The sequence below is a fragment of the Megalobrama amblycephala genome, linkage group LG14, assembly GCF_018812025.1.
Source record: "Megalobrama amblycephala isolate DHTTF-2021 linkage group LG14, ASM1881202v1, whole genome shotgun sequence".
Classification (NCBI taxonomy): Eukaryota; Metazoa; Chordata; class Actinopteri; order Cypriniformes; family Xenocyprididae; genus Megalobrama; species Megalobrama amblycephala.
In genome coordinates this window covers 20,620,419-20,644,719 of record NC_063057.1, presented here as the reverse complement: position 1 = coordinate 20,644,719, position 24,301 = coordinate 20,620,419, and the positions used below count along the sequence as shown (strand labels likewise).

The 24,301-nt window shown below is 36.2% G+C and overlaps 1 protein-coding gene across 2 annotated transcripts in view; it reads left to right on the top strand.

The window, feature by feature from the left end:
- The window catches only part of cpm (carboxypeptidase M), a 50,114-nt gene that overhangs the window by 7,006 nt on the left and 18,807 nt on the right, over window positions 1–24,301 (top strand). For both annotated transcript variants that reach the window (XM_048157388.1, XM_048157389.1), the window contains exons 3-4: window positions 3,614–3,711; window positions 20,554–20,723. In XM_048157388.1, the coding sequence (XP_048013345.1) occupies window positions 3,614–3,711; window positions 20,554–20,723 (268 nt within the window). The remainder of the gene's footprint in view (window positions 1–3,613; window positions 3,712–20,553; window positions 20,724–24,301) is intronic.

The following is a 24,301-nucleotide window of genomic DNA, read 5'->3' as shown; positions in this document are numbered from 1 at the left end:
ATGTAGTGGCTCTTATGATTGTGTAATAGTGCGGTTGAGACTTTGTAACCTCTGTTGAAGTCAGAATGAAATTAAATGGATGTAGTGACAAATGTTTTCTTATCGTAACTACATTCGAGTATAACTTTATATTAGATTATTTTAGAAGAAAAAAATGTACTTGGTTCTAGAGGTGGCCGTTATGGCAAAAATATATCTCATCATGATTCTTTGTTGGTTATGTAAGACTTGGTTGGTTTGTTACTGAGCAGTACAGTCATTCCCAAAAGGGAACTAATGCATATAAGGCATGTGCACTCAGAAAACTGTAAGTTTGTACAGAAAGTTTGTTTTAAAACACATGCAAATAATAAACTTTGACGATGATGATAAAAATAGAGATATTTATAAACCATAATAATAAAAAAGCAACTGATTTTGCACTGCAGCACAACACTAATGATCTCTCTGTAAATGTAGATTGTGGAGACCATCTAATACATAGTCATTAACCTTTAACTTATTTCTATGCATGTTGCACTCAAAAGTGGAGACAGATAACAGGGGTGAGGTTAAAGCAGATTAAATGATTGAAGAAGTCCTGCATACATCATCTGTCATATTCACCGGAAGGTCCACATATGACAATTTCATTAAACATTGTGTGGTCAAAAAAGTTTTAAAAAATGAAACGCATCACGGCTAAATTGTTCACAATAAGATAGGCTATAACTTTTTACAAAATAAATGGGGTGAAATTTCATCACATGCTGATTGTAAGGAGTCAAATTTAGATCTCACAAAAAACCCATTCAATATAACTCCTACTCTTTTGTTGCTTTGGGAAGAAAAGTCCAGGTGTGTTAATAGCAGAACTGATTTTATTATAGTACATTGGAGCATATTGGACCAAAAGACCACTGACTTTGCTGATGACATTGAGACTTGGCTGTATATGTTATGTTTAACGCTGTTTTGAGGTTGTGTGTGAACAGGACTCACTGTCAAAATGTCATTAAATCAGTGCTGACAATGCCAAAACAAGCTCTCTATTGATGGTATGTATGAACAAAGCCATAAATATTAGCATGCACGTACGAGCACGTACAAGGTTGCGATGCTCTTTCGTACTGTAAGAAGTCTGCTTTCAAAGAGTTTGACCTATCACAGATTTTGGCGCAATTAGACTTAAAAGTAAATTTCTTTGACAGTGACATCATGAACAACTGCATAAACTATGCATTCAACGAATGCATTCTATTCCACCATTCTTATTATTATTATTATTATTATTATTATTTATTACAGTTATTTACTGCTATTTTGGTGGTGAATAACAGGTGCCTTTACCAGAAAAGTTAATACAGTAATATTACAAGCATTTAGTGTAAAAGTAGCTCATCTGTTGGAGACAACCTGACACCCTTTCTAACAAAGTGTCAACAAGACTAACGAAACAATTGTGGACTTGGAGAGAGGCCCCTATAGTGAGAGTGAAAGGCTTCAAGTATCTCAAGGTCCACACCTTAGAGAGCTTTACATGGACCACACACACCACAGATTAGTTAGGCCACAATAGTACCTCTACCGTTGGTGCCTGGGGATGTCTCGGATGGCCCCCATGATCTTTGTAAAGGTGCACAATTGAAAGCGTTCTCCCAGGTAGACCACTGACTGCTGTGGAAGTTCTACGCACAAAAAGTGGTAGGGTAGTGTGGATACATTTATGCAGTTTAAGATGTCTGGAGGGCAAAATTTGGATAGTAATAGCTGGAAAGTGTGAAAAACTGGAAAGTCTTTTACACTTTTGTCTGTGTCAGTGAAGAAAAGTAAACACGGCGTCAAATGCAGTATTTGAAATGGTAAAATTTGAATAGTTACAATAAATACAGAAAATAAACAGTATCCATTCAGATTTTAAGCACAGACCAGCAATGGACAAACTGTATCAATATGCAAAGGTTGCAGCAGGTGTTTTTTTTTTTTTTTTTTGGGTCCATATATATATATATATATATATATATATATATATATATATATATATATATATATATATATATATATATATATATATATATATATATATATATATATATATATATATATATATATATATATATATATATATATATACACTACCGTTCAAAAGTTTGGGATCGGTAAGATTTTTAATATTTTTAAAATAAGTTTTGTCTGCTCACCAAGATTGTATTTATTTAATTAAAAATACAGTAAAAACAGTAATACTGTGAAATATTATTACAATTTAAAATTGTTTTCTATTGGAATATAATATAAAATGTAATTTATTTCTGTGTTGGAAAAGATGAATTTTCAGCATCATTTCTCCAGTCTTCAGTGTCACATGATCCTTCAGAAATCATTTTAATATGCTGATTTGCTGCTCAAGAAACATTTATTATTATTATCAATGTTAAAAACAGTTGTATACTTTTTTTTCAGGATTCCTTGATGAATATAAAGTTCAAAAGAACAGCATTTATCTGAAATACAAAGCTTCTGTAGCATTATACACTACGGTTCAAAAGTTTGGGGTCAGTAAGAATTTTTATTTTTATTTTTTTGAGAAGAATTTAAAGAAATTAATATTTTATTCAGCAAGGATGCATTAAATCAATCAAAAGTGACAGTAAAGACATTTAAAATGTAACAAAAGATTATATTTCAAATAAATGCTGTTTGTTTGAACTTTCTATTCATCAAAGAATCCTGAAAAAAAATATTATACACAAATATTTTGTACAATTGTACACAATAAATGTTTCCTGAGCAGCAAATCATCATATTAGAATGATTTCTGAAGGATCATGTGACACTGAAGACTGGAGTAATGATGCTGAAAATTCAGCTTTGCCAACACAGAAATAAATTACATTTTCAAATATTTTCAAATAGAAAACAGTTATTTTAAATTGTAATAATATTTCACAATATTACTGATTTTACTGTATTTTTAATTAAATAAATGCAGCCTTGGTGAGCAGACGAAACTTCTTTTAAAGACATTAAAAATCTTACCGATCCCAAACTTTTGAACGGTATTGTATATTTATATTTTATTTTATTTTACAAAGTGACTGTCTTAACCACACATTATAGGCTAAAACATTTGTCAAATTTTAAATGTCTAGCTACTTACATCTTACATCTCAGTTGTAGGATGTAAGTTCAGCTTTGCCATCACAGAAATACATTTCATTTTAAAATATATTATAATAGAAAGTTATATTAAACTGTAATAATTTTTTCTGTTTTCAGGCTCATTTTCAAGATTTTTTTTTTTTTTTTTTTTTTAGTTTGTTCTGAAGCAAGCATGCTTTAACTTGCTCAGTAAATGTGAGATCTCCATATTCAGTAGTCCTCTAAGAGACAGAGACCTAGACAGACAAATGAATGAGAGCTAGACGCGAGATTACACGGGATTGGGTTGCCAGGTGCCTTCCCAGACTGTGCAAAAACATTATTTGAGTATCTGGTTAACTCAGAAAGCAGTGAGACATTAATCATGTGACCGGCACAAGATCCACAGCACTTAATTCAGTTGCAAATGCACTGATTCACTAATTGAAACATTTGTTTGCAGTCGATTAACATTTACATTTTGTCTTTCTAGGAAGAGAACTTTGGGTCTTAATACTGGGTCAACATCCCAGAGAACACAGAACGGGCATCCCGGAATTCAAATACGTTGGTAACATGCACGGAAACGAGGTAATGCACCTGTGTTCCTTGGTTATTATTGTAGAGCACGGTTATATTTTCACCAGGTCTTGCATAGTAAGCTCTTCAATATTACTGAACTGCTTCTAAAGAACCCAGTCTTGCATGTCTGTTTTCTTTAGATGAGGCTAAATTAGGAATTGGAGGCTTCTTTAAATAGATCCAGCTCTGCGTTTGTTTAGGGGTTTTTTTTCTTCTTTTTTTCTTTTTTTCTTGTTTGGGCGAGAAGGGGCCAGCGCTGGTCTGAAGGGGCGTATTTGGTAAGGGGTGTGTGGGAAAAGCGGTCTGTGCACAAAAGCATTACAGTCCGAGAAACCGTCCGGGACGCCAATGAGGAGCAGTGGACTGTGACCCTCACCGAAAAAAAAAATATTCCAAGGTGGGCTGTAGAGGGGGGATCTTTTCACCAGTGTGCTCCACCCCCAAGCCCTCTCAGAACTATTGTGAATTCAGTATTTCCTGTCTTTGTGAGAAGACTAAACCAAAAAAAAAAAAAAAAAAAAAAACTTGACTCTATCTCAGTTTAATTTGCAGGGACGACTATTCACTTTTTCCGAAAGAGTCTACTGCATTTTAAATTATGGGTGGCACTTCTGGTTTGGGGAACTTCAACTCTAAAGGACTGAAACAAATAATTTCAAATAAGGATGCAGTTCAGTTAATCGTTATTCATCAGTTTTACTGAACAAGCATACATTTTCCATCATGCTCTGTTTTTATCTATAAGAAAAATAATGTAAATCTTCAAATTTTAATGTGACATTGGTATCACAAGAATATCTTTGACAAGCTCATTTCGATCTGCTGTGTTCTTCCACGTTTATTTTTCTTTTCCACTGTGAATATGGAAAAGACAACAGATACTAAACTATTGTGGTCTACTCTCCTGATTTAATGAACATATCCCATAAATAATTAACTGGAATGCAGTAAGAATCACTCATTTTCTCCCCAAATCCTCATTATGTCTCTTTTAGTTTTACAGTTGTTCAACTCAAGCAATTTTAAAGCAGAACTAAGTAACTTTTTTACCTTCATAAATAGTTTTCTAAGTCCTTATGATGGTTAATTGACTTGTAGTGGTGTGTTTGAGGTGAGCACTAACCCCCTCTGGCACGTCTACGCCAGAAAACAGCACTTGCAAGTTGAGCTGCGCCGACCCGACACAATCTCGCCTCATGTTCACGTTCGCGCGAGAGTGACAAAATGCTTTACGGTAATTCAAAAACAATGTATATATTATAACTTTATAAGACAATTTCGAAAATTACCCACCTCCATCGAGATTTCTTGTACTGTATTTGCAAAACTACTGCGCTGGTGAGCGTTGTAGTCATTGTAGTCCAGAGCTGCGCTTGGAGTATTTACGACAGTGTGATTCACTGAAGGAACCTGTAGGGGGAGCTTCACAAATCTTACTGAGTTCCGCTTTAAGGTTAAATTTGCGTTAAATTAATGGTGTGAGTTTGGGGCAGAACTATCAGATTATCTGACCAACAGCTGAGTTTGAGGAAACAATCATTGATGTAGCAATCATTGATGTAGCTAGATGTGTTTGACTTTATGCAGCACTACTCGGACTGATCTGTGCCTGACCTGCAGTGCATTGCAGTTAGAAATGTTGTCTGACTTGAGACCACAAGCTCCAGAGGTGTAAAGAGTACCTGAAAACCATAAAAGTACAGATACGTTACAGTGAAAACTTGAGTAAAAGTCTGAGTATCTGATTTTAACAGTACTTAAAGGTGCCCTAGAATCAGAATTTGAATTGATCTCGGCATAGTTGAATAACAAGAGTTCAGTACATGGAAAAGACATACATTGAGTTTCAAACCCCATTGTTTCCTCCTCCTTATGTAAATCTCATTTGTTTAAAAGACTTCCGGAAAACACTCGGATCTCAACATAACACTGACTGTTACGTAACTGTCGGGACCATTAATATGTATGACCCCAATATTTGCATAATGCCAGCCCATTCGACGCATTAGACAAGGAAAGGCAGCATTAACGGCTGGATCTGTGAACAGACAAGGTAAGCAAGCAAGAACAACAGCGAAAAATGGCAGATGGAGCAATAATAACTGACATGATCCATGATATCATGATATTTTTAGTGATATTTGTAAATTGTCTTTCTAAATGTTTCATTAGCATGTTGCTAATATACTGTTAAATGTGGTTAAAGTTACCATCGTTTCTTACTGTATTCACGGAGACGAGAGTCGTTGCTATTTTCATTTTTAAACACATGCAGTCTGTTTAATTCATAAACACAACTTCATTCTTTATAAATCTCTCCAACAGTGTGTAATGTTAGCTTTAGCCACGGAGCACAGCCTCAAACTCGCACAGAATCAAACGTAACCATCTAAATAAATACTTAACTCACATAATTCGAAGCATGCATACAGCATGCATGACGAACATCTTGTAAAGATCCATTTGAGGGTTATATTAGCTGTGTGAACTTTGTAAATGCACTGTATTATAGTCGAGAGCTCGTGGGGCAGAGGAAGCGCATCTCTTAAAGGGGCCGTGCTGAAAAAATCAGTGCATAGTTAATGATGCCCCAAAATAGGCAGTTAAAAAAATTAATTTAAAAAAAATCTATGGGGTATTTTGAGCTGAAACTTCACAGACACATTAAGAGGACATCTAGGACTTATATTACATCTTGTAAAAAAACAATCTAGGGCACCTTTAAGTATTTTACTCATGCTGAATATAGGCTCAAAGATGCACTAGTTCTCAACACCTGAGAGACATGCCTGTGAAAATAAGAAACAATTGATTTGTAAGATGAGAATTCATGTTTATTTTCTAAAATCAAAATAAAACTGAACACTTCAATATTGCAGTAAAGCAAGCGCAACACAACATAACTTAAACATCTACAAACTCTCAAGTCTCAGTTGAGCTGAAGTGCACAAAAAGGCCATAAGTAAACCAATATCCTTCAAAAATGTCTTGTCAATATAGTGGATAATGGGTGTGACGAGACGGGTTGCTCACGAGATGAGACGAGACACGAGATTGAGTTCACGAGAACGGGACGAGACAAGATTTTTACACAGTATTTTTAAGAAATCCTCAATGACGAAATACATGACTAGAAAATAGTCTGCAGGTGCATTTAAAATGTTTTAACTAATCATCTTGCAATGAATGTCATTTCATTTCTACTTTCTGAGTATGAATTATCATATGCAGTAAAAGACAACAATACTCAAGTAATGTAAAAGGTTTTGCCACAAACTCAACTGACTGACTTCTCTCCTGTATGATTTCAGTCTCTTCAGACCTTACTGTACATGATTTATCAGCTTCTACAACTTTTGACCTCCTAACTGAACTCCTTTCCACAAATTGATCAGAGAAATAAAAATATAGAATATAAAAAATGGTAACACTTTACAATAAGGTTAATTTGTTAACATTAATGTATTAACCAACATGAACTAACAATGAGCAATATGTTTGCTACATTATTTATTAATCTTTGTTAATGTTAGTTAATAAAAATCGTCATCATTCACAGTGCATTAACTAATGTTAACAAATGCATTTAACATTAATAAATGCTGTAGAAGTATTGTTCTTTCTTAGTTTATAACTAAAGTAGTTAACTAATGTTAGTTAACCTTATTTTAAAGTGTTACCATAAAAATGAATAACCGTTTTATGTTAGTCTTATTAAGTGCAAACAATAAGTGCAACTGTGCACCCATAATCACCCATAATCTCACAATATTCAAAGTGCAAATAGAGACCTTTTTTTTTTCTTCAATCATGATACAGAGCTGAGAGATGGTTACAACTACACAGCCCAGCCTGATATAGCTTTCATATTGGGAGATATCTGCATGCATCAGGGAGCAGCTGTATTTAAATCGTGCTTAAATACGAGCTTTTGTTTACGCTCGCTTTCGCGGTCGCGTGTACTCTGTGAATAGGGAGCGGCGGCAACCTTTATCCAGCTAAATTTAAATGTTTTTTTTAATTCTATAAAAAGCAAAACGACAGTGGAGGCATATTGTAAATGTAGCAGACAGCTTTTCACTTCGACGAGAAATCTCGTCACATTTCAATCTCGCGAGATCTCATGGCACAAGATCTCGTCACACCCCTAGTGGATAAATACACTAATATTAAGTAAAATTAAATAGTCAAAGTATACAAATATATATATTTATTAACAGTCACTTGTTGCCACCTGGTGGCCTAACGATGTAATCGATAAAATTGTTATTTGAAGCATCAAGTTATTTTCAAAAATTGATTCTCTGTAGGCATCATTGAATTATTATTATATCTGAATTATAAACTTTTATCCCAGTGCTTATGTGATCATTTGAATAAGTAACAATACTGTGTGGTTGAAATAGCTGTTTGTGAAGCGGCAGCGCCAACTCAGATTTGAATATTTCATTTTAATAGACACAGGAGAATTGTTGTAATTTAGAAATGAGATCGCATGCGTGTTTGAATTGAGATCGCATTCATTTAATGATTAATTGTGCAGCTCTAATAGCAACACATTAAAAAACAACTTAAAACTTAAAGGTGCTAAAGAGGATGTTTTGTTTTATACATTTTTGCAATATTACTTGAAACTGTCTTTACTAACTGATAAAAGACTATTTATTAGGTGCACTGAAAGGAATAATATTAATATACATCATCTGTGCACGAGGTAGGGCCTTAAAAACATCAGCCAATCGTTTACGCGATCACCACGTAAACGATTGGCCCTCTGGCTTGTCAATCACTGCCGTGACGTTCCTTGTGAGAGACGTGCGCGGCTGCGCGCTCCAGTAACTTTCCACACTCCACAGGCGCCGCATGAGATGTTTTTGTCACGAGACAGGAGTAACAACTGCAGATTATGAGTTACCTGCGGTGAGTCCGACGTAATGAATCCACTAACACGACACAGCGAATGCCGGTGGTAAACACTCGTGTTCCAATACTCGTGCAAGGAGGGGGGGTTGTTCTTACTCATGCGCTCTTTTCAAAAACTCAGTAACAGTCTTTGGTTTCTCAGTCGACGAAAAGATCCTCTTTAGCACCTTTAAACCACTTAAACGCACCCTGGCAGTATTCTGTCATTTTGTAGTTTTCTCAAAGTTATTTTTTTTGTAACATCAAAATAACACAATTCACCTTCAAAAGATTTCATGTATATCAGTAGCTACTGTACATTTCTCCATTGACCTTTTAAATTTAGCTAGTCAAAGCTTTACTTATCTGACAGCAGCTGCAGCACAAAGGTGTCATCTAATGAGACCGCTTCCTGTCTGGTGTTTGAAGAGGGCCACTGTTCAGATCACGCAAATGCAAGGAAGCTGTTTGAACATCCAGGGTGGGAGTTGCATTTCAAAAAAACTGTAAACATGTAAACATTACTCAAATTAGTCACATAAGCATTACCCATCAGCATCCATGAGTGCCAGACCTTTAATACACCACTAAAGTGCTCATATGATGGTCTGAGTCTCTTAATGACCCCATAAGACAGAACATGATCCTTTTGTGTAAACCTGAATGGCAAACAGTCTCTTTTAAACGTCTAGCTAAAGAGAGCATGCAGACTGTAAACAAAGACAGAGCTAGTATGGATTACTGAGGGATGAAAGAGGAGAAGAGAGGGGAATTATGCATTACATTAATGCATTACTCAGAATAAAAGTAAATAATTGCATTACTTTGGGCATCATTTATGAAACAAACAGAATTGTTATGTCTGAATCATCTGTGTTTAATTTATTGCAAGTTTGTTCATTGCAACATCAAGGTTTTAGGTTTGTTAGTTTCTGTGTTTATTGGGAAATGTTTCTTTATGCATTCATTAGATGCTTTTACCCAAAGTGACTTAAAATGCGTTAAAGGCAAATGGTTTTACAAACGATTTGGATGAATTTGTTCTGCTCATGTTTCATGATTGGCTGCTAGGTGGCTGCACACTAGTGATTTGTTTTTGTTTTTTTCTTTTTTGGCTTTGCTGGTTCTAGGCGAAGGTGTTCTAGACAGGCGGTGCCAAGACACACAAACTTTGGGGGGGGGCATTCATAATTCTGGAGGGGGCCAAGCGGAGGGGTTATATTATCGATGAGCCCCTAGCGTGAGTTTTCTTTTAAGGCGACTGTTATTTTAGAGCATTATTTTAAATTCCCCCCCGACTGGACATTCTAAAGCGCTTAACGTGAAAAAGCTTACTAAGACAATGTTATTAACAAACCAGTAAACAACATACTAATAAAGCATTACTACGTACAGAAAATCAGATGAGCCCAGAATATGAACGCAGCACGTTTAATTACACGTTAAGCATTTTCCTGCCATAAAGAAAACACGTGGATTAATGTACTAAGACAGTACCATTAAAAGACCAAACTTAGAAACACTATATTAAAGGTGCTCTAAGCGATGTCACGCGATTTTAGGCCAAAACATTTTTGTCACGTACAGCAAACATCTCCTCACTATCCACTAGCTGCCTGTCCCCTGAACACACTGTAAAAAAAACGCGGTTCGCCACAAGCTCCGAAAACGGTAGGGCTGGGCGATATATCGCATGTGATTGTCACGCGTATTTCGAGGATTTCCCTTTAAACTATTTTTCAAAGTTATTAGAGAGTAGTGGTGTGCATATAAAGGTGCCCAGTGTCCAAATTTGCTCACTGGATTTCATTCACAACTGAAAGCACACTATATTTGTAGACTCATTTAGAGAATAGTGAGTGAAGGTTTTGGAGGCGATTTCAGTTACAGCCCAAGTTTGACAGGTCACTTTTTAAAGCCGTTTTATCATCCAAATGAAAACCATAAATACATTTGAAAAATAATAGCATGCCTCTTCTCAAAAAGCTGTACCATTTGAGGAACATTCATGTGTGAAACATAAATAGACATGCCAGAATTTAATACCAAGTACAGGAGCAACAGTAGCGATGCTTGCCATTAGTGCACAATGTTTATTTGGCGTATCATTTTGTTTATAATCATGTAAAATCAGCATTATTTTGAATCCAAAAAGTGATGACATTAAGTAACCAACAGTGAGAGGAATTCGTGGAAAGCTGAAGTCCAGTGAATGTGTAACACAGGGTCTGATGACCTTCGGCCTCTGTTCAGTGTGACTGACTTGTCTTTTTCCAGGCTCTGGTTTTACTTCTATCTTAAATTATTCTGCTGCACGCTGCTCCAGCCAGACCGGACTCACCGCCTGCACAAACTGTGCTGCATGAAAGCACGATTGTGAATATACAGACTGATCTTAGTCCTACCAGAGGTTTTCAACAGTAGCTCCCTTTTTCCCCTGCTTTCTCTATCTCTCTCACTCTCGATTTGACCGTCAAAATGTACCTTCAAACAGTAGCATGATAAAAAGGATTGTAAAAAATGTTAAGGGAGTTATGACGAGCTAGAGTTTGGGTGGTCTTGACAAAATGTTAAGCTGTGGGTATAATGTGTATCTGTGTTTATCTAGGACAATTCTCTTGTTGTCTACATGCCAACTTAAACAAGCAGCCCGTGTGCCTCAGTAATCAGAAATAGATCCATAAATATTCTCCTCTGGTTTAGTTATTTCATTCAATTTGAAAAAAAAAAAAAAAAAAAAGGTTTTTATAGGCTTCTCACTGAAGTTAATGTTGTTTTTTTTTTTTTTTTTTTACAAAGCCAGATTTTTGACCAGCAGTATTAAACATGAAGTCAAGTTCAAGTCTGTTTAAGAACTGCCTATTTAGACATGAAAAGACCATCTGTCCAACATGTAAGGGACCAATAACAGTTAATTTTGGTTTAAATATATTGAGAGTGGAAATATCAACTACTGTACAGAAAAAAAAAAATCTTAAAGGTTAATTTAATTAAAAAATAGAGATAGAATTTAAAACAAAAGTGTTCACTTTTCTGTTTTGAGTCTTCTTTTAAATGCAAGTGATATGTAATAGAGATTACTCATACAATATTTTTCAGTTTTGAAAATGGCATTGCCTGATAATCATGTCTGCATAGATTTTTGATGATCAGCCAATTAGAGGTCGGCTGATAATGAATTTTACAGATAACCAAGTTGGGCAGTACCTGCTGATAACTGATTAATTAACCAATAGTTATTAAAATGGAAACTGATTAAAAAAAGTCTAATATATATTTTTTTTATTAATCTGCAATAATAAATAATAATTATTTAATTATTAGTCTGCATTTACATTGCTTGATGCAATCAAATCTTAGTGCATTTCAAATCTGTTTTGACATTTTTGTTGCATCCATTTCTATGGTTAGTTGGTCAATCATTACAATTTCGAAAGTGAATCGTGCATTCATATGTGAATGTCACTTCCGAAACTTTGCAGCATGTATGTGGGCGTTGCTCTTCTAAGCAGGATGAAAAACAAAACTTTTATTCAAATTCTGATTGTATATTTTTATATATATATATTTATAGCACTACTTTTATAGTCACTAAAAACTGTCACTCATCTGTTCATCTCTCAAAGTTCCATTATAATCAATGAAGCTGTCTACACTGCATAATGAATCTCTTATTTATATCGTGTCTACACTTCATTTGTTATGAGTCAGAGGATTCGAGAGCATGTAGCACTGAACATAAATGCAAAAACAGGTTGTAAATAGAAACCTTTGATGCTCTCCAGTCTAGAGCAGAAACACACATATGTACTTGTGCGTTTGCCAAATCTGTTTTACCTATTATAGTATCAACCGATGATGCTCTTGTTTTTGTTTGAGGGTGCTTAGCAAGAGAACAAGCATTCTCACATCAAAACTTTAAATATGCAACTTAGCTGGCTAGCTTTGCCCAACTAGATATAAACTAATGCAAATAGACCTTAACAATCATGATATTTAAACATTAGTTTTGGATTTGCGTGTATTTTTCCCACATTATTCTAATCGCTTGAGGTTCTACTGTTAATGTCCTCTCAGCCCTGTCGCCAGCATACTGCTGTTCTTTACTAATGTAGCATCTAGTCAATAAATAGTCCTACCCGTATCCCTACCCCTACCCATAACTTATCCCTAAAACCAGAGGGAAATGATAGGTGGATAACACTAATGTAGAAGCACCTAACCCTGGTTGTAAGCCTGTGTATGTATTCCGCTAGCATCACTTGTCAAAACAAACACCACAAATAGTTCCGTAATAGTTTTTATTTTGCCTCTAGAGGCCACTTTCATACTGTGACAGTCACTCCCGCAACAACCGGAAAAAACTATCGGTGTGTATTATTGCCGATAACAGATCGACAAATGCGATATTGGTCGACCTCTACAGCCAATCACTCATTCGATTGCTTTTAAACCACTCAAATGTAATATGATGCAAAATATTCAGTTCTGGTGCTCCGTCTGTGAAGCTTATCACACAGCCGAATCAGAAAGCCGCTTCTCAGACAGCACGCAGAAGTTCTCTTTTTTTCGATTTATTGTGCTTGAGCCTCAAAAACACACACAACAATGTCAAAGTCCATTCTTGGCAAGTGTCCTCTAAAGCACTGTCTTAAATGCGATCCAAGTCCTTGTCAAATCAACCAAATTTCAGAAACTTCCCCGGCTCAAATTTTTTATTTTGTTCATATTTTTTTGAAGACAAACATATAGTTATGAACAATAGTGATGAAAGCCAAAATATTAAATGTCATGAATGAATATTTATTAAGTAATCCACTCCAGTGGATTCATTCTTGAGTTACAGAACATAATTTGTTCTTCAGATATTCCTCTTTAAAAGAAAAATAAATCAGCTGTATGCAAAGTGACCCACATTTGGTTTTTGACCCCTGAAATGTGTTAAATACAATTTAACACTTTACTCATGGAGCCACATTGAGATCTCCATATCTCTGGAAATGAACCATACAAGGCTTTAAAAACCATGATAAAAAAAAAAAAAAGAAAAGATGTTTAAGAATCTAAAAGGATATTAAGATATCTTTAATATTACTTGAGTAACAGGCATGCAAACTTTCAAACTTTTTCCATTTATGAAATGTCACCGAAGGCATATAATGCAATAAAGATTGCTAAAGTCAACAGATTTAAAGGATTAGTTCACTTTCAAATGATAATTAGCCCAAGCTTTACTCACCCTCAAGCCATCCTTGGTGTATATGACTTTCTTCTTTCTGATGAACACAATAGGAGATATATTAATGAATATCCTGATGCATCCAAGCTTTATAATGGCAGTGAACAGGGTTCACGATTATGAGCTGAAGAAGTGCCTCTATCCGCTGTGACACTGTCACATAAGACACGTGTTTTATCTGCTCAATATATATAACATGATGGTTTTATGTATATTTGAGTTTTAATTGGGTTACATGTTGTCTTAGCCAGTTTATTCCTCTTACTTATTTTAATGTGTGTATGTCTTTAAATGAGTCTGGGTCTGCCTGTCATGTGACTGATCACATGACAGGAATAAGGAAGTAAGCCAGTATAAAGGAGGCAGCATGACAAACAATCAGCCCCTCATTACAAACGTGATCACCTACGAGCTGGACTGTGGAGTTTAATTTTATGGACTTACCTTTCCAGCAAACCACATCACTTTTCTGTTGGATTATCACTTCTGTGGACTTTGTATATACACCGGTGGACACTTTCACATTGGGACTTTCAGCACGTTAATAGGACTCTTAAGGACTGTTTTAGGGTATGTGCAAATGGACTCCCTGCTTTTAAACGGCCTAAGTTTTTCTAGTTTTATTGTTTTGTTTTAAGTTCCATGTGGAAATTGTAAATACACTTTATTTATTCATTTCTGTTGTCTGTCTCATCTTTTTAAACACTCCAAAAGCTCACACAGTATAATCTGACCCCAGTTTTAATTCATGTAAAATCGGCCTATTGGGCCGATCGTTACACCACATCCATTCATCATAAACGTGTACTCCACGCGGCTCCGGGGGGTTAATAAAGACCTTCTGAAGCAAAGTGATGCGTTTGTGTAAAAAAAAAAAATCCATATTTAACAAGTTATGTAGTAAAATATCTAGCTTCCGCCAGAACGCCTTCCCTATTCAATGTACGAATAAAGTGTAAAACTCTTGGAGTTTAAAAAGCTTATGCTACGTCCTACGCCTTCCCTATTCAACTTACGGAAAATGTGTAACTGACCAGACGCCATTTTACAATTTCTTTAACTTAAATTCGGAAGGCGGTCTGGTGGAAGCTAGATATTTTACTTCATAACTTATTAAATATGGATGTATATTTTTTAAACAAACGCATCGCTTCGCTTCTGTTATTCTGCACTTTCTTCAGCTCATACTCGTGAACCCTGTTCACTTTATAAAGCTTGGATGCGTCAGGATATTTATGAATATTTCTTTGTTTGTATTCATCAGAAAGAAAAGTCACATACACCTAGGATGACTTGAGGGTGAGTAAAGCTTGGGCTAATTTTCATTTGAAAGTGAACTAATCCTTTAACTAATAGACCTTCCAATCTCTGTGTAAAAATAAAATGATGATGCTGCTGTCTTTCTGAAGTCATTTTACCCCCCTGTAATTTGGCTCCAAATCTCAGGTGAACATTGTCATTTTGACCCCCCTCTACAAATTTGTCTTTCTTCTTCATTTATTTATTTCTTTCACCAGAAAAGAAATGATCAAAATTAACATTTTTAGCCAGGGACCTCTGGTTGAGTTGACACAGAATGACTCTTAAATGAATGTAAAGAGCTGAAACTATTGTCTTTTCATATTAACACAACATTTCACAACATAAAAGGATAGGAATCTATAGCCGGATAAACTCACAGCAGTTTAGTATGTCATCTTGTGTGAGATGAGAATTCCTCCTTAAATTATTAAACTGGACCCTTCTACCATTTCTTCTCTCACAGGTGTTTTGTTTCACCAACAAGTGTAAGCTTGGCCTAAAATGCATCACCCACAGGTGTGAGGGATCTGTCTGTGCCCTCACACACATGTTGAAATGTTTTGGGAATTGATCTAGTGGTGTTTTCAGTGTAAGCATCAGGGTGCCGTATGAAGAACATCATGTTTTTCAGGCCTGGCGTTGGGCCCTGTGATCATGTCTGGGGCGCTGAAGGGTCTGAGGGTGTGCCGTTTGTGTTGGTCTTTTGAAGAAGAAACAGTACACAGTTCTTGGATCTTGTTGTAGTTTACTCTTTTCACCCACAATAGATGAACACTATGCAAATTGCATGGTAAACAAAAACCAAACCACATCAGTAAAGTTTCAACCACATCACTGAATTTTTTAACAGAAAAGTAATGACACATCAACTATATAAAGCAATTTGCAGGAATGTAAACATGATGTAAAATGTTCAGGAACTTTTAAGATGTGTCAATGAGACGTGAAACCAGACTTTACTGTTTTCTCTGAGCAGTATAATCGCCATTGGAGCAGATGTGTTTGTTCTGAGATGAGTCAGTGAGTAAGTGCTGATGGGGACAGGGAGAACTAGAGGACTCAATATATCATCATCAGTGGACGTTTTGAGCTCTGTTTTTACAGAATTTGCTCAGAGGTCTTATGGAGCCAGTGGTTGTGTGTTGTATGGACTTGAAATGCAAATTGTCTGAAGGAACAGGGAAAAACTCGGTATACCACTAAGTTATCGAAGATGTGTCAATGAGACGTGAAAAACAGATGTATTTTGTTGCATGTTTCAAAGTGAAAATGCTTCTACAGGCTCACGGATTAAGAGCAGTTCGCAATCAGTGAATACCACTCATGGCAATAGATTTTATATAGTTACACTATATATATATGTATGTATATATGTATGTGTGACCCTGGACCACAAAACCAGCCATAAGTCGCATGTAGGGCTGGGCGATATATCGCATGCAATTGTCACGCGCATTTCGTAAGTAAAGCCAGTTCCCTGATTACCGCTAAATCGCCATCACCTGCTTTCAAATGGAGCGGCATTTAATAGACAGAGCCGTAGTTCACTGACAAGCTACGCAATATCATGTTCATTATCGAAGGCGATTCATCTGCAATAATGAACGCGATATTGCGTAGCTTGTCAATGAACTACGGCTCTGTCTATTAAATGCCGCTCCATTTGAAAGCAGGTGATGGCGATTTAGCGGTAATCAGGGAACCGGCTTTACTGACGAAATGCGCGTGACAATCTCATGCGATATATCGCCCAGCCCTAGTCGCATGGGTATATTTGTAGCAGTAGCCAACAATACATTGTATGTATTAAAATTATCGATTTTTCTTTTAAGCCAAAAATCATTAGGATATTAAGTAAAGATCATGTTCCATGTTTTGTAAATATATCAAAAATGTATTTTTGTTAGTGGAATTTTTTTTGGAATTTTTGGGCATTTTAACAACTTTTAAAGGGTGATTTTTGCACCCGCAGACTCCAGATGTGTGTGTGGTCCAGGGTCTCTCTCTCTCTCTCACACACACACACACACACACACACACACACACACACACACACACACACACACACACACACACACACACACACACACACACACACACACACACACACACACACACACACACACATACGCTTATTAAGGAAAAATGTTATTTTACACATTTTCATTGTTCCTCTAAAGTTTTTAATTGGTCTCGCAGCACATTTTTCAGTGTGCTTCTCTGGGATATTAAGCCCTGTTTAATATTGTATCTATAATTTAAAAATATATATAAGTATGCATGCGTTGTTTTGTATATGCATTGGCATGTTTTTGTTTATGGGTGTCTGTCTTAGTAAGATTGTTGCTATACTCTCTTGGAAAGGTGTGTTATCACAGCGATGAACTGAAGTGTGCTATGGTCTGTTTCAGCTGTCACAGATAACAGTACTCGTACACACCGTCACCCACTGTTAGACATAGACTAACACTCCGGGACAGGCAGTTTAACCCACCACTCTACTGGTCTGAACTTGTGCTTCATAATCACAGGTCTCACTGTGTCACAATGTGAATGACGGTGCACTTTAACCTCAGAGTCTCGTTCGGATATAGTTTCCTAGAAAATGGGTTGTCCCTGGGACAAACAGAGGCAGTCATTTCTCAGAAAGGGTACAGAGACATCCACACCAGACCGATACTATCTGTAGTCTCAATGCTTGCATGTTGACTTATATGAGCTCCTCGGGCATCAGGTTCTGTAAGTAGTTTCTGGTGTAGCTGCTCCCGTAAGATGTGAATAGCAGTGCAAACTCTCCCCAAACCACATCAAAGTGTCCCTGGCGTCATGTGACGTACAGAAGAAACCACAATGATGTACCATGAACGATCTGTTCAGTGACCTTTTCCTACTATGGAGCAATTCATTTCCTGCTGAAGATTCTGTCATAGATCTGTTATGACACATACTGATGCAGTTTGTGTGGATTTATAATTGAAGACATTACATTTGATTGAACAAATATGGAGTTTGTTGTGGTGAATTGAATTGGACGGTTACAATTGATCATTTCCACTCCTGTGCCCTAACCGAGCATGACATTATGAAGCGATGATAAAAGCCATCTCTTCAATGTCAATCTGATGTTTGCCATAAGTAGGAGCAACCATGGTAAGAGATAGGGGTGGGGAGAAATCGATACAGCATAGTATCACGATATTTTCCGCGGCAATACTGTATCGATACACGTATGCCAAGTATTGATCTTTTATATAAATTGCACATGAGAATTTAACTTTTTGGTAAAATAATTAAATCAATTTCTTTTTCAATCCACTAGATGGTGTTGTTGAGTTTTTTTCTGGTGTGGCACAGCAGTGCATACCTGTTTGCATTACATCGCGGAGCAAAGAGGACACTAACAATGTGCCGACACAAATTATTTTTGGTATGAAACAATACCAATATCAACAATTATTTTTTTTTTTTTTTAAAGAAATCCAAACAATAATGCCGTTTTGTGGCTCTATAATGTGTTGACAGATCGCTGTAGTGCCTCAGTTAAAAGTGGCACGTAAACCGATCATCTCTTCCTAGTTATTGCATGAAATAAACATCAAATAAACATCAGAATCAGAAGGTACATTGTTTCAACCGCGGAAAGACGTCAATACACAATTTTTCAAGTCCACCGACGTTAAAGGATTAGTCCAATTTTTTATATAAAAGTTTCCTGATAATTTACTCACTCCCATATCATCCAAGATGTTCATGTCTTTCTTTCTTCAGTTGAAAAGAAATGAAGGTTTTTGATGAAAACATTCCAGGATTATTCTCCTTATAGTGGACTTCAATGGACTCCAAACGGTTGAAGGTCAAAATTACAGTTTCAGTGCAGCTTCAAAGGGCTTTAAACAATACCAGATGAGGAATAAGGGTCTTATCTAGAGAAACGATCAGTCATTTTCGAAAAAAATACAACTGTATATGCTTATGTGCTTATATGCTGTGCTTCCGCTTTCCGTATTCCTCAAAACGCGTATGTCCTAAGCCTTCCCTATTCTACTTGCGGAAAAAAACGAAACTGGCACAGCGCTCGTTCCATAAGTAGAATAGGGAAAGCGTAGGACATACAGCGTAAGCGTTTTGGAGAATACGGAAAGCAGAAGCACGTGCAAGGAGACAATTTGTGTTTATAAATCATATACAGTTGTATTTTTTTCAAAATTGACCGATCGTTTCGCTAGATAAGACCCTTATTCCTCGTCTGGTATCGTTTAAAGCCCTTTGAAGCTGCACTGAAACTGTAATTTTGACCTTCGATATGTTCATGGTACATCATTGTGGTCTGGAGGCCGTTGAAGTCCACTATAAGGAGAATAATCCTGGAATGTTTTCATCAAAAACCTTCATTTCTTTTCGACTGACGAAAGAAAGACATGAACATCTTGGATGATATGAGGGTGAGTAAATTCTCAGGAAAATGTTATTTAAAAGTGGACTAATACTTTAATCTACTAACTCTCCTGTCTGGTTTGTTTGTCGGACAAAACGGCGAATTCTGCGTTATGATTGGTCAGATTGCCTGTCAATCAAACTCTCAGCAAAGGGTGAATTAAGGTAGACTGGACTGTGGCTGCGTCCGAAAACTGGAAAATGCTACCTTCGGAGGACACATTTCAAGGTAGGAAGGTATCAAGGCATGTCCAAATCCAATGTTAGCTTCACTTCCTTTTTCCCGAGATACCTTCCTCTGATTGATTTTTGAAGGCAGCATAGGTGTATCCTTCGCTGCCTTTGATATCCCACAGTCCTGTGTAATTGTACGCTTTTGACCAACATTTCCCACTTTTGATGTCAATTCTAGCAAGAAATTACTACTGTAGTAATTGAATATTTGATTAGTTCTCACCAAAGCTCGCGCTGTTTCGCGGTAGATCATTAAACTGTTACACTGCCTCAGAAGTCTGTCTGAAATCAGTTTCATGAGGTGCCTTCACAAACACTGCCTTACAAGTCATTGCCTGATACGGCAACGAGGCAACAAGTCAGCTGCCTAGATTTTCGTATGCAGCCTGTAATACAAAGTGGGATTGTCTGCTTGACATTCTCATTTTGCAGCAATAAAATTGAATAAGATGAAGGCAATGAATCTTTTTAGATAAAACAGAAGTTGACAAAGCTTTCCTTTGGGGACATAATTTGAAGTTGGAAAAAGGTAATAAACTGCAATATATCGCAGAATATCGCAATACATTTAAAATCGCAATAATATTGTATCGTGACATAAGTATGGTGATAATATCGTATCGTGGGGCCTCTGGCGATTCCCACCCCGAGAATGCGAAAAGACATTTTGTCAGTTACTTGGTTTCTATTTCCATTCTGTCATTCTTTTTGTGTTTACATTTGTGTTTCTCTGTGTGCAGGTTGTGGGGCGTGTGCTACTGCTTCAGTTGATCGATTACCTGACCAGCCGTTACATGAAGGATCCGCTGGTGACACGTATGTTGAACAGCAGCCGTGTGCACATCCTGCCATCCATGAACCCAGATGGCTTTGAGTCATCTGCCCGTGACTGCATATACGCAGTGGGCCGGTAAGTGTAGGAGATAAATACTAAATTTCGATATGATTATTCCACTTTTCTGCCATAATACCATGTTAGTGTTACTACAGTAAATCCCTGGTGGATGTTGGTGATTTATGGTTGGAAAAAGCCTAGATCGTTGTTGCAGTGTTTCTGCATGAGTGTGAATATATCAGCGCTGTTTCATGTGGCTTTAAACTAGTTTAAATCACAGATACATTTGTGGTTTGTTTCAGAGAACTTGAATGCTTCTCACTGAATCTTGCAGCGCTGTTTTAGTGGTCGTGCGATCAACACCAGTAAGCGACTGAGATAATAATCAGTGCGGTTAAAACGAATAGTGCTGATTCGTTCTGCTTTTGGCGCATTTGCCATTCGATGTAATACGAAAATGATGGCAGCACTTACCATTTAGGCAAATTAGTAGTGGCACCAGTGCAACCTCTAACAAAATTCAGTGGCACCGGCAGGAAAAAGTCACAAAATGTGACCATTAGGTCGCAGTCTTGAGCCCTACATTTAAAACAAAGTGGGCAAACGAATGATATTTTCATTGTACTGTTGGTGAAGTGTAGTCTGAAGCTCAAAGCTGATTGGTCCGTGGTGACATTCAGCTTCAACACTTTGTGGCATCGGTCCATACACTGTAAAAAAATCCCAGTAAAATTTACAGTAAAAAACCGGCAGCTGTGGTTGCCAGAACTTTACCGTAAAAAATACAGTAGCAACGTAAAAAAAAAAATCTGTTAAATTTACGGTAAAATAACGTATTTCATTAACTGATATAATGTTAATTTACCAACCTAATGAAGTACTAATATCTGTTTTGTACCTTTATAATTCACTGACAATCACCAAACACAGTGGTGATGAGAGTCACATGATGAATCAAAGTTCATCAAAAGTAGCTTTTCCACAAGCTAAGAAGGACAACACTAACATATAGAAGGTGCACACAGTGTCATTCACACACACACTAAACACCATCATGGTAACATGCATGAAATCTTAAAAATCCAATAAACATTAATTTAACAACATTAGGTGTAACATAAAACCCTAATGTACATAACTGATTAGAAAAAAATGAGAAAAACTAAGAAGAAACAGTTATTTCACCGAAAATATATCAAATGTGAAGTGTCACGCAGGGAATTGTGGGAATGTCAATTTACAGTTTTTCACTGTAAATTTTTACAATGAATTGTTATTTTTCACTTCCAAAAACTGTGAATTTAACGGTATTTTACCGTAAAATCACATTAAATGTACCATTAGATCCTTTACAGTTATTCACCGTATATAGTACGGAAACTTTCTGTAAACCAATTGACAGTTTTTCACCGCAGCATTTTTACAGTCTTTCACTGTTAAAATCACAGTCATTTTTTACAGTGTACTGTAGATAAGGGTATACATTGTTTCAATAATTGATCTAAATGATCTGATTTTACATTTCGGTTAGTATATCGAAAAAAGCAGGGAAAAAATGACCCTTTATCGTCCAGTTGAACAATTTATTTCCAAGTTGTCAGAGTCTGTAACTGTCTGCCCATGAAATCATGCCTCAGATGAGACGTTTAGAGATACAGCGCATGTTTCCCACAAATCATCCAAAACTTTGCTGATAAGCAGGATACAAAGTCTCAAAACACACGTCTTATCTGGCATGGGGGATCTTACTCACACATACACACGCACAAAGATAAACATCCATTATAGACTGAAATTCAATGTGGCCCACAGGCTTCCAGACAGCGGTACATAGTTTTGCCGCAGGAAAGGGTGTCATAATCCTGAAGCAATGGAAAATAACTTGCTTGGTCTGTTGCCACGACCTGCTGACAAAAATCTACCCAAATGGAAAAATGGTGAAATCTGTTATCAGAAGATATGAAAACCCCTATCTGGATCACTAAGTTTCATTCATCCTGTGGATGTAACAATAAAGCTTTTGATCAGACCTTGCCAGTTGGACAACAAAATGCTGTATAGTAACTTTGGTGTCTTCTGTTTTCAACGATACCAATCAAAGACAAATCAGCACCTCACGTTGTGCTTCTTTGTTCAGAGAAACTAGATTATGTAGGTTGATCATATCCGTGATATCTACCACTGGGTGAACTCTAGAATCGCTCCGTATGATTATCAATAAAGCAAATGGTCCCACTTTATATTAGGTGGCCTTAACTACTATGTACTTACATCAAAAAATAAGTACTTATTGGGTTCATATTGAATTGCAAAACACTTTTGCTGCTATCGAGGTGGGGTACGGGTAAGGTTAGGGAAAGCTTTGGTGGTATGGGTAGGTGTAAGGGATGAGTCAACAGTGTAATTATAAATGTAATTACATAAATTAATTACATATGTAATTACATGCAGGTGTTTTTAAAATATAAGTACAATGTAAAAACATGTATGTACACAATAAGTGCATTGTATCAAATGATTAATTTAAACATAAGTACATAGTAGTTAAGACCACTTAATATAAAGTGGGACCTAGCAAATTTAATTAGCCAAGCTCAAACATTGAAGACAAATAGAGATGAAACCAAAACTGCATAGTCACTTTCTCATGCATATGCTGGCTCTCTCTAGTATGTTTGGTGCAGCTTCAAATGTATGATTTGGCATGTATTGTAGTTATTGTTTTGTGAGGTAGTTGAGGATACCCGGCACTCCCAACTCAACTTAAACACCTTAAAGTCCCCCAGTGGTGAAAATCAAGTTTTTAATGTTGTTCATATGTCTGTCTACTGCTTTTTAACATGCTTTAAAACAAACCATGTGCAAATTCATAAGTCAACACCATTGCTGAGTATTTTCTCTTTAAAACTGCAGTGATCTAAAGACAGCTTCAAAAATGTGGTTTGAGATCGCTGGTGTTTCTGACGTTACAAACCACCTTGTAAGCAATCAAGTCAACATGCCAGCGGGCTTTAGCATGTCATTAACTCGCCACGCAAGAGAGTCTCAAAAGAAGGTTATCCCGCTATATTTTTCTGTTGATATGAAAAATTGGTTAGATTTAGCAATATGGTGGATGAATGTTACGATGTAATGATGAACTACTTTCTCCACTGACGTTCTGATTTGTTCAAAGTGTTTTTTTAAGGATACTGATTGTTAGAAGGCAGCTGTCTTGACTGTAAGGCTGTCAAACGATTAATCGTGATTAATCGCATACAAAATAAAAGTTTGAGTTTGCCTAATATATGTGGGTGTACTGTGTGTAATTATTATGTATATATAAATACAAACACATTCATGTATATATTTGAGAAATATTTACAAGTATATGTATTTATTTATTTTTTATATAATTTATATTATATATAAATAAAAATATTTTGTACATAAATAACATATTTCTCTTAAATATATACATTAATTTGTGTGTATTTATATATACATAATAATTACACACAGTACACCCACATATATTAGGCAAACTCAAACTTTTATTTTGTATACCATTAATCGCGATTAATCGTTTGACATCCCTACTTGACTGAACAGGAACATGGTTTATGTAACATTAGCAACATATTATTAGCTGTTTGATAATGTAGTCAAGCAAA